Source organism: Ictalurus punctatus, chromosome 9 (genome assembly GCF_001660625.3).
Source record: "Ictalurus punctatus breed USDA103 chromosome 9, Coco_2.0, whole genome shotgun sequence".
Taxonomy (NCBI): domain Eukaryota; kingdom Metazoa; phylum Chordata; class Actinopteri; order Siluriformes; family Ictaluridae; genus Ictalurus; species Ictalurus punctatus.
This window is the reverse complement of record NC_030424.2, coordinates 19092761-19105000: the sequence shown is the minus strand read 5'-3', so window position 1 is coordinate 19105000 and position 12240 is coordinate 19092761. Positions and strand designations below refer to the sequence as shown.

General features: G+C 34.1%; 1 protein-coding gene across 3 annotated transcripts in view; it reads left to right on the top strand.

Moving 5' to 3' along the window:
- adgrf3a (adhesion G protein-coupled receptor F3a) overlaps positions 1–8399 on the top strand; it is a 13510-nt gene extending 5111 nt beyond the window's left edge. For 2 of the 3 annotated variants that reach the window (XM_017476074.3, XM_017476073.3), the window contains 14 exons: positions 529–669; positions 751–833; positions 2078–2136; positions 2278–2402; positions 3408–3617; positions 3734–3964; positions 4122–4265; positions 4480–4676; positions 5020–5205; positions 5300–6604; positions 6708–6749; positions 6905–6940; positions 7260–7340; positions 7451–8399. In XM_017476074.3, coding sequence (XP_017331563.1) covers positions 529–669; positions 751–833; positions 2078–2136; positions 2278–2402; positions 3408–3617; positions 3734–3964; positions 4122–4265; positions 4480–4676; positions 5020–5205; positions 5300–6604; positions 6708–6749; positions 6905–6940; positions 7260–7322 — 2822 coding nt within the window. In that variant the 3' untranslated portion in view covers positions 7323–7340; positions 7451–8399. Of the gene's footprint in view, positions 1–528; positions 670–750; positions 834–2077; positions 2137–2277; positions 2403–3407; positions 3618–3733; positions 3965–4121; positions 4266–4479; positions 4677–5019; positions 5206–5299; positions 6750–6904; positions 6941–7259; positions 7341–7450 lie in introns of those variants that run through there. The other variant, XR_006983068.2, reaches the window with a different exon arrangement.
- The last annotated feature ends 3841 nt before the right edge of the window (positions 8400–12240 follow it).

Here is a 12240-nt window from a genome sequence, read left to right as displayed (position 1 = left end):
CACCCAATTAGACTGGGTGTGTCTCTCTGTAAACTGGCAGGCAGAATGTTTATGTGCAGAGTAGGGGAGGAAGGGAAGGTAGTTAAGGTATATATAAACTTTTTTGTATGGATATTTTCTTGTTGGTTTTTTTTCTCCATATTTTTGCAATAAAGATATGGTTTAAAAAAAAAACAAAAAACAAATGCAGTCTTCACAAGTGAAATCAAATACTATGAATTGTTTAAAATCAATTTAACAGTGCACACCTGGGCAACACAAATCGCCTGCCAGTCACATGATCTAATATTTTTAATCGCTTGAAAAATGGGTGGGTTCAAACAAAAGATGTTCTACGCTGTTTAACATATCTGTACATAAATAGAAGGAAATGAAAGCTGAAATTCTGATCTGTTGTTTCATATTCATCTTTTGATCTCAAACCCAAATGTCTTTGTTGTATAACAAAAATATATATATATATATTTTTAACAGTCAATGCTGTCAATTTCTCATAGTCTTGTTATTTTTCTACTCTCTTGATTTTAGACTGTCAATCCAACATCTGTAGCTGTGCACAAAACTACAGTTGGAGTACAGATGTGTGTAACATACATCCTGAGTGCTGCCAGAATAATAACTCATGTTCATCTGTCCTTCCTGGCGCTATGTGCCTCTACAAAAACAGCGGTAATATATTCAGTCTGAGGTTTTGCATTTGTGTTTAGCTAAATATAACAACTAAGTGCATCTTTCTTTGTCTTTCTCCAGTGCTTGTTGATGGATCATTTACCATTAAAGATGGAAAATTACCTGCCAATCATGATGAGGAAAAAAAGATTTTAACTAAAACTGTATGTGCTGCACTACAGGAAATCAATATCAAACACAAAATTAAGTAAAACTGCTATAAATATTTTAGTGAGACTGACACACCATTAGTGACTGTTAGCATATATGTTTATATCATATAGCCTGAAACTTATCATGTGGAATGTTTATTCACTGTCTTATACCTCTGCCTTTTAAACCATTACACTTACAGTCTAGTAAGTGTGACAATACAAAATCAGTTGCTAGAGTGGCATTTTCAAAATTACATTGGTCCAAAATTAAGGTAGCTCAGTCACCTCTCAAGACCCCCTGTTTTGATCTCTCACTAAACTGATTAAATACCATGCTCACCAAATTTATTGCCATCATAAAGACAAGGCATTATCCAATACAAACTTATTCACTTATGTCACTCACTAACATAATCGAAATGTGCATTTCTTAGCAAGACTTAGCAATACAGCCAGTAATTTGCACCATAACTGTCAATTACAAAAGGCTGCTCTGAGCTGAGTTGGTTTGAATGAATACCCAAAACAAAAAATTCTAGCCAAATCCACCAAATTAGCTGATCAGCCCAATTAGCTCCTCAGAATTTTATAGAAAAGTGCTCTCTATATCTTGGATCTAAAGGGGTCCAAATGTCTGAGACTACTAGTAAAACTGCTTCTATTTTGCATTCTTTTCAAATTTTATACCAAAAATATCGGTTAAAAATTATATTATCAGCAACAGCTTGAGTGAAAAGTAAAATCTTCTATTTGGTATCCCCTACTTTTGCTTTAATGACAGCATACACTCCAGCTGGCAAAGACACCACAAGTAAAACCAATAAAACCTGACAATGTTGGATCAAATCCATCTCAGCGTTATCTGAACATGTGCTCCAACGGAGTTTAAATAGTTCTATAAATAATGAAATAGTTATTGAATATTACTTTTTGTTGTTTTACTTTTCTGTTTATTTTAATCAAAAAATTTTATATATATATGTGTGTGTGTGTGTGTGTGTGTGTGTGTGTGTGTGTGTGTGTGTGTGTGTGTGTGTGTGTGTGTGTGTGTGTGTGTGTGTGTGGTCTCATCATTTTGAGCTCCACTGTATTCTACTAATCTTTTTAGAGTCGCTATAAAACAGTTATAGCATTTCAAAGAGCTAATAATTATAATAGGTATTTCCATTGGATTTTTATTAATCAAGGGTTGTATTTTTATTTATTTGTTTATTCAAATACTATGGTCTAAGCTGGTGTTTTATGTCTTTTAGCTAATTTCCACATACAGCAGTATGAACTGGTTTGACTCACTGAATATTACAAACCTCAGGTAATGATAATGGACAACAGTAGAAATCTTTTGCACATTTGAAATGTTAATTAATTTGCTAAATGTTTATCCAGCCAATGAATGTAAGATGACTATGAAGCCATTGTAAAAAAAATTTTTTGTCTTTTAAAAAAAAAAAAGGTCAGGTAGTGTCATCGGAGACTTCGTAATGCTAATAAATGGTCCATTTGACCTGAGCAAACTTGTGAACACGACCAATAAGCTGCAGAATACATTAAATGCCACTTTCACCATTATAACCTCAGGTAAGGTAATTCTAATACTTTAAGAGTGCTTCAGGCATAACCTATCTGCAACATTTTATGCAAGACAGTAACTCATCCTATCTCCCATGCACAATTTGTAGTTGTAATTTGTAACTGTAACATTCATATTGCCAGTGCTAAATTCAGTTACATTTTGTATAGCAATGTTTTGTAAAAATATGTGTTGTGTTATACACCAGTGAAACAGCTCAATTAAAACACATGGATGGCATCCAGGGAGTTGTTGTCTAATACAGTTTTGAGAAAAATATTGCTTTTTGATGAAAAAAATTCTTTTGATAAATAAAACTTCTCATATTGGTAAAAAAAATATATATATATTTACTGTATGCAAATGGACATTTGTTCAATTTCTAGATTCACAAATAATTTTTATCCCTTATGTGTGAAACTGTGTCTTTCCTATATTTATGCACAATTTATATAACTTTTTTCTGCCATGAGTGTCATGCTAAATTCTCTTTGCTCTAAAACTGGTCAATTGAAATAACAAACATATTTTTTGCTGAAAGAAATCTAAATTTTTCCTGAATAATAATTGCCAAAAATTAGCACCTTCCCTTTGTTACAATAATAAAAGTCTCCACTGCTAAAATATCTGAGAAGCAAGGTCACATGGGGGTCACTTAGCAATCGATTTACTTTAGTTATTCTATTACGAATATCTTCAGGGCCCTCAGAAACATTACCCTTGCTTGTGGAAAAAAAGACATATTTTTCTTAAAAGTAACTTTTAGCATAGTAACTGTGGAACTCTTTTGATAAAAATGAACTACATTACATTACACAAGACACAAGAGGCTATATAAAAAATGATGTCTTTGGAAAAGCACACATTTAAGCATTTCCATAGGAGTTATTCATGATTGCAGTTATTTAGCACACAAGGGGTTTTTTAATTAAATAGTGTCATCAAATATTTATATTAACAACCTCACTTATATGTTGTGGTTTTTTTGTTGTTGTTGTTTTGTTTTTTTACAGGTTTTATAACAATTACAGCTCCAGATCGTATTGGTTATGACACTGCTGTTAACATCACATGCACCACACCAGACAGCCTAGATAATGTAAATTGGTACATACAAAAAGGTGCAAGTAAACAACGTATCACTAATGGCACTGAAGCCACTGTAACTCAGGATGTTCTAAGTAGCATGATTATTCTTAGTAAAGCTTCTGAAATCTGGAAAGGTAGGTTGTTTCCTAAAGAATTAATTTATTTCTTTGGTTTGTTTGTGTTGTCCCCCCCCCCCCCCCCCCCCCATATTTAATTATCTGGCAAAATTCTCTATTTCATTTGAACACAGGGATATTTATATGTGATTACACATCTGAAAACTCTTCTAACATAATACACAGAGCAAGTGTATATTTGGATGTTGCACTTTTGCCCCAAATCTTTATCACCAGTTACCCACAATTCCCAAATTGTCGGCTGCACAACACGGATAGTGTTATGGTTAAGTGTATCATAGACAACAGCACAGAAACGTACAATGTTACCTGGTTGCCAGTAGATTCTGCATTGCAGCCAACAAGTAAGCACAACCAATGTTTTCTTTCACACTGTGCCCATCCAGATGAGCACACACACGCATAAAAACAGTTTTCTGCTAAAATATTAAAATGACAAGTTTACAGTTTGATCAACTGTATATTTTGTTCTAATTATAAATGGCACATATATGTTTCAAGCTTCTATAGGCAATACTACAATCTACAATATAAACATCAACATCAACTGTCAAGAGAAAAAGGACGTTTATAATGCTACATGTATATTTACAAATAGAGAAAATAACACAAGAAATGCCACTGTAAAGATACCAGTCATTTATGGTAAGTTTTCAATCAAACATCAATTTATTAATAAATTCAACAGAGCAATTAAAGCATTGGTTAACCTTATAGTGTGTAAAGCATAATGTGTAAAAAGTTTGTCATTTTCAATATAGAGCATTAGCCCTTGTACAGTTTATTTGTCAAAGTGGTGATAGTTGTTCTTTGAGTTGCAAGATGTGGGGCAAAAAAAACTTTCATTTTTTTTAACCAGCCGACTCAATTGTTTGTTCATCGAGTGATGACTGGCCAGAAGCAAAGGCTAATTTCACTGCCATACTGCAATGTAATGCTAATGAAATTGGTTTTAAATCAAGAGACTGTGCAAACAACAAAGATATGGGGGTTTGGAAGGACGTAAACTCTCAATGTGTAAACACAGAAATTTGGAACCTGTTGGCTACAGCTCAGGTATGAATGTCCTTTTTTTTTTTAATGTTTTACCTAGAATATTCTATTTTAGTCTGACATTACCCAAGATGGGATCCATGCCTTTTTTTTTCTTTTTCTTTTTCTTTTTTTTTGGATGTATAACAATTTACATTATTACATGATTATCTAAATCCTAAAGAAGGAGAAGCTCTGGAGTTTAACAATGTTGGTATGCCCATATGTATAAATGGAGGAATGTCAGACTGAATGAATGAACAATATTAAATTGTAGATTTGTACCATCACAACATGATTTTCTTCTGTCATCCAGCTCTCTAATTCTGTAAACATATATGCTTCTGTCTTTAACAATAAATAACAGAATCTTCAGAGAGGATATGGGCTTGTTAAAGACAATGCAAACAATCTGTTCGACCTTTTAAAGGTGAAAAGTGAGGATCAGATCATGAATACATTTCCAAATATTAATGCATCAGTGGATGTATTAGACACCCTGCAAAATGCTTCTAAAATACAAAACACTACATTCAATGATTCTATGGTCACTGTAAGTATTGGCAGCTATTTTCATACTAAGTTATAATAAAAGTGTATGTCAACAGTTACACTAAGCTTAAACTGTAATCTTTTGTAAATTTCAGAATTTTGTGAAATCTTCAAGCAATCTTTTAAATATAAGTTTAAAACAGACTTGGAATTCACCGGCCATTGAGATAAATTACAGTTTGGCTATTAAATATTTAAAAGCTGTTGAAGGAGTTGCAAATCAAATCGAGACAAGCAAGAACCAACTATACGACGAAGAAAATGTAAAATTAATGATATGTAACACATCTGTGGAATCATGCACTAAAACTTTCAACATCAGTTTGGAGGATGATAAAGAAGGGACTATTTATCAAATTAAGATAAATAATCTACCTGACCTGCTACCACAATATTTGAACAATGATCCAAGTGAATTTATATTGTCGGTCACTGCTAAAAATGCACGCAAAATCTCAATGGATTTCCCAACCCGGAGAGTTCCAAACCACAAAATATTTTGTCTGTATTTTGATTTTGATACATCCAAGTGGTCTGATGATGGTTGTAAATGGGGTGGGGTATTTCAACCAAATACCTGCATATGTGATCACTTGTCTGCATTTACATCTCTAATGTCTAAAGAACCTGTGGTTCTAAAGTATATGGATGAGATAACTTATACAGGTTTAGGGTTCTCTATTTGTTCACTTGTTCTATGTTTAGCAATTGAGTTTGTGGTATGGAATACTGTGGTAAAGTCCAATATCGCCCACTTTAGACACACTGTCTTAGTAAATATTGCACTCTGTTTGTTGATAGCACACGGTAGCTTTCTAGCAGCTTCCTCTCCAAATCCAGCTATCAGCCAGTGGTGTTTTGCACTTACAGTTATGAAACATTTTTGCTTCTTGGCTGTGTTTTTCTGGATGTTGTGCATGAGTCTGGGGCTCCTACACCAAATGATATTTGTTTTTGTTCAGTTAAGGAAAAAAGTCTATTTGGGATTCTGTTTTTCTCTTGGTTATATCTGTCCTTTATTTATTGTAATATGTACAATCATCACTTATGAAAATGGTCGCGCTGACTCATACTATGTAAATGAAACGTGTTGGTTAAAGTATGAGAGTGCACTACATGGGTCAATCCATGCCTTTGTTATTCCTGTTGGTGTAATTGTGCTTGTGAATATGTTCACTATGGTTGTGGTTATTAGCAGGATCTTAAAACCTACTTTGTCTGAGGGAAAAAGTCATGATGAAAAGGAAATTGTAAGAAGTGTTATCAGAACTGTTGTCCTCCTAACCCCTACGCTTGGAATAACATGGATCTTTGGCTTCTGTGTGCTACTAGTTGACCTCACAATGTACCCTTTTGCCCAGATTGTAAATTATGCTTTTACCATTTTCAATTCTTTTCAGGTAAGTATTAACCATTCAATCCTACATTATTTACTAAAAAGAATGTTTTGTCTTGTCTATCCTTAAAACAAATACTAAAAAAAACCCCTCAATTTCCATGCAGGGCTTCTTCATTCTACTAACAGGATGTTTTGGAGAGAAAAAGGCAAGTTGTTGCTTAAAAAATTCTGAAGCTGTTAGGAAATGAGTTTTTATATAAACAGGTCCTCACATATTTTGATAAGTGCTCAATGGCAGCCTCTCGAAAATAACCTTTTTTTTTTTTTTTTAAACCTTAATCTCCATCTATTTTCTCCAAAGGTTCGAGATGCACTGCTCATGCGCATAAGACCACAGGTAAATTATACTGAAGACCTTTATATATAAATGTAGTGCAATGGTTTCTAGTGTATACCCTCACTTGCATTTTTGATGAAACATTAGACATTTATTGTGAGTTCTACAGATTTCTTCATTATCACAAATAACAAAATGTGTTTAGATATATGCTGTAGTGGGTTTTCAATATTAAATGAACAGATAAACTGTAAAATAAAGATACATTTTCCCCATCTATAAAACAATGGTTTCAAACAGTTGCACTTTATTGTACAGTTAGAGTTAGACAAGTTATAAGAAGCAGTTTGTTAAACTGACCAAATTATTATTATTCCAGCATTCAGCACATTATACAAGTAAAAGCTCAACGTCGATGACAGCAGCAGTTAAAAAAAAATAACTGATCTGTTCTACAAAGGTAAGTAAGCTTTATTTTCTTCACCAACCTATGTACTATGTACCCTTGTGAATTGATGAATGCTAATCTACCTGACAAATTGGTTTATTTGTTTGAACCCATGTTTTTAGGCTTATATTCAAATACAAGCTCATGCAACCAATAATCTTGGAAGGACCAGACCTGCTTTTCTATATGAGTACATAAATTCATAACCAGCATAGCCTTTAGTTTGTCTTGTTTATTTTTGTACTAAGATAAACCTACATATCTAATTGTATTAAATATGTGATTGTTTAGAGCTTTTTTAAATGCAGATTTGTTTAATCATCATATTATGCTTGGCTTGTTTTTGAACTCCTTGAAATTTTTGTATCATATTTAAACTGTTTGAATTAAGATTATGCATGTAAACACTTACTTTCTATCAAAAGCAATGCATTAGTTATTAGTTACTATTGAATGCCATGCTGGCATATTATTATTTTCCTGAAATACTGAAACTTAAATGGTCATAGTGTTTTGTAGATTCTTTCATAAATAATGTCATAGTTAATAGTTATTTAAGAAATAATATAGTGTCCTTTAGACATATATTAATTGCATGTAGAGTTTATAAATTAATTTGATCTAAATATCTTCTTTGCTTCACATTAAGAAAAAATATACATCCTTAATGTAACGCTTCCATCCATAACACAAAAAAACACAGAAGATAATTTTACCAAGATAAAAGTGAGGCTTACTAACATAATATAGAAATCTTAATGTAATATTTGGTTATATTTTTCCTCTTAAAAATCCTTCTTGCTCTAAATTGGCTTGAATATACAACACAAGAACCACAATTCTGTTATATAATTAATTTTTGTTTTCCTGGCTGGTGTAGGCAATATGCCAGTATACAAAATGTCTATGTTTAATGCTTGGATTTTACTTCATGATATCATGTGATTATTATTATTATTTATTTATTATTTTTTTATTTTATTTATTTATTTATTTTTGCCTTGCCTTGCCTCATGGTTTTTGGTTTGTTTTTTGTTTTTTAATATAAATAAAACCTAACATTTCATGGCCCTTTTCTTTTTCCTGTTGTTTTCTTTCTCTTTTCTTTTTTTCTTTTTTCAGCCACCACCAGTCTTATCTGCGTTAGGCCTTTAAGCAGCTGCATGTCATTGTTGCATGCATTGAGCTTGTGCTCTGTAACAAACTGACAATTGCATCTTACATGTATACACTGAATATGTGCAAGGTTTAGAAATTCTGAAAGAAACCCTGCTGAGAAACTGTACACAATATATGGCTTTCAGTTTGTCTAACAGCTGTGCATGTGTCATTACTTTGGATTTCATACAGGCGGTGATAATTGGTTCAGGCTTTGTAAATTCTACCTAGCAAACAAAATGCATTTTGATCAGTAGAATTTGGGCCAACAGTTTTCAAAAAACCATTTTTGCTTAGAAGGAAACAACAGGGATAGGGTTGTTTTTTTTTTTAGAGGGAATCAGAAAATAGTTTCATACCATTGGTATTATAAGTTTTAAAAGAAAAGTGTGTGTGTGTGTGTGTGTGTGTGTGTGTGTGTGTGTGTGTGTGTGTGTGTGTGTGTGTGTGTATGTGTGTATGTATATATATATATATATATATATATATATATATATATATATATATATATATATATATATATATATATATAATCAGCCATAACATTACAATTATTAACAGTCAGTTCTCAAAGTCGATGTGTTGGAAGCAGAAAAAATAGGCAAGCATAAGGATCTGAGGCTGACTGATATGCATGGGGAGGCTGGCCCATCTGGTACGATCCCACAGAAGAGCTACTGTACAGGAGATTGCTGAAAATGTTAATGTCTGTCTAAGATATAAAGGTATCAGAACACACGGTGCATTGCAGCTTGCTGCATATGGGACTGCGTAACCAAAGACTGGTCAGAGTGCCCATGCTGTCCCCTGTCCATCACCAAAAGCATATACAATGGGCACGTGAGCATCAGAACTGGACCATGGAGCAATGGAAGAAGGTGACCTAGTCTGATGAATCACATTTTCTTTTACATCAACTGGACGGCCAGGTGTGCGTGTGTGAATTACCTGGGGAAGAGATGGCACCAGGGTGCACTATGGGAAGAAGCCAAGTTGGCGGAGGAAGTGTGATGCTCTGGATAATGTTCTACTGAGAAGCTTTGGGTCCTGGTATTCATGTAGATGTTACTTTGACTTTCACCACCTACATAACAGTTTTGTAGACCAATAACACCCCTTCATGGCAAGCATATTCCCTAATGACACTGGCTTTTTTCATAATGCACCCTGCCACACTGCAAAAAATGTTCAGGAATGCTTTGAGCAACATGACAAAGGGTTCAAGGTGTTGACTATCCCACCAAATTCCCCAGATCTCAATCTGATCAAGCATCTGATTTACCAGACATGGTATATTAAGCCATGGTATATTAAATATTACAGTAGAATAGGCATTTGGTATCCAGATGTACACACCAGTCCAGTAGATGGCCGGCAACTGGATGTAAAAGGCCACAAATTCAAAAGATGGCCACTAGATGGCAATATAACTTTAAGGCTATGCACATCTTCAAAGGGCCTGTTGTTGGACAGGAGGCCATTTTCTGGCCATTACAAGTAATGCTGAAGATGGTGATTTACGCATAATCACACAGTATTTAGCATCCCTGCTTTAGTCATTTAGCAAAGAAAGAAAGGGAAAGCTATTATCAACAGTAACAACAATATCAAATATTCTCAATCAGATGCAGGCTTATTCAACATAAAGTACATTTGATTACTAAAACAAAAATGATTTCATTTTTTGAATTAGCAGATTATCTAAGCTTTCTTGCCATTAACACAAAAAAAATCTCCCAACACATGATGCATTTCTGAAATTCTCAAGATGTTGACTATCTACTATATGTTACATCAAAATATTTTAATCATACACTATGGGCAAAAGTATGTGGACAACCCTCCACGTAATTATTAGTAGGTTGGGTGTTTCAGCCACACCCATTGCTAACAGGTGCATAAAGTCATGCACATAGCCATGCAATCTCACACTGAAGAGTGACTTTAAATGTGGCGCTGTTATAGGATGCCACCTCAGGTGCAACACCAGCTCAGCCATGAAGAACCAAATTAGTCCATCTGGAATGGTCACGATTAGTAAATCGGTCATAAATCAATTTATCTAGGACTTTTAAAGGCTCCTGTACTGTCATGCCTCAATCCCTGGTATATAACTATGATACAGAAGTTGAGATTTAGCTCGGTTAAAAGGCTTGAAGAACAGCAAAGTCTTTTGTTTCTGGGTTTCCATGTAACACAATAAAATCCTGTACTCATATTGTTATTTTATTCCCACAACAGCATCTATTGATTTAAATGAAGTACCATCATAATTCTGTCCAGTCCAGCCGCGTAGATAGAGCTGCGGTCGGAAGTTTACGCATGCCTTGCAGAATCTGCAAAATCTTGATACTTTTAACAAAATAAGAGGGATCATACTTTTTTTAAAATTATTATTTAGTATTGTCCTGAATAAGCTATTTCATATAACAGCTGTTTACATAGCCTATAGTCCAAAAGACAAGATAAAAGCTGAATTAATAAAAAATTACCCAGTTCAAAAGTTTACATATCCTTGATTCTTAATACTGTTTTTGTGTTTTGTGATAGCTATTCATGAATCCCTTGTTTGTCCTGAGCAGTTAAACTGCCCACTGTTCTTCAGAAAAATCCTCCAGATCCTGCACACTCTTTGCTTTTCCAGCATCTTCTGCATATTTGACCCCTTTCCAACAGTGACTATATGATTTTGAGATCCATCTTTTCACACTGAGGACAACTGAGGGACTCGTACACAACTATTACATAAGGTGCGAACATTCACTGATGCTCAATAAAAGTAACACGATACATAAAGAGCCAGGGGGGTGTAAACTTTTGAACAGGATGATTGGTGTAAATTGTTATTATTTTTGTTTAAATAGTTAGTACTGCCCTTCAGAAGCTAAATAAGGTATTTACGTGTCTCCCAGAATACAAAATAATAACAATTTACACTGATCATTCTGTATTAATAGTGTATTAATAATGTGTAGGAGGTAACTCTTAATGTTGCGAGGTGACTTATTGTTTAAATAAATAAATAAATAACTAATATGACAGGTCATTGGAATTCACAGATGAAAAACCTACTGGACATAAAGGTAAATGAGAAATCAATAGGCTAATGTGTGGAATTTTTGATAAAAATCTGACAAACAATGTGAAGATTTATTGTATGCATTGTAAGTTTTAAAATTTGGAAAACAAGCTGTAAATATTAATCAGTGCCATATCCCTGCAGAGATGGTTATTAAACCGATAAAGAGTGAATTAATAAGACAAAAGACATTGGAATAAAGAATGAGAAATAAGCATCCATGGGCATTATTTAAAAATGTAAATACTCTGTAAATATATAATTTGCGTGATTGTAAATTGATTCGATGTGTTAAATGGCGCACAGTGACTTAGTGGTTAGCACGTTCGTCTCACACCTCCAGGGTTCAGGGTTCGATTCCTACTGTGGGAGTGCGGCGTTTGCATATTTTCCCCGTGCTGTGGGGGTTTCCTCCCCCAGTCCAAAGATGAGGAAAGGCTGATTAGCATGTCAAAGTGTCCATATTGTGTGTCCTGTGACTGGATTGTGATCCAGGGTGTACCCCGCTTTGTGACCCATGTTCCCTGGGATAGGCTACAGGTTTCCTCGTGACCCTGAAAAGGATTCAGCGGTATAGAAGATGCATGGATGTAGATGTGCTAACTGGATACTAAAACCTCGCTGCAGCATTCACTAGGAGCTGCACTTCATCGTTTTGACCACCAGATGCCACTA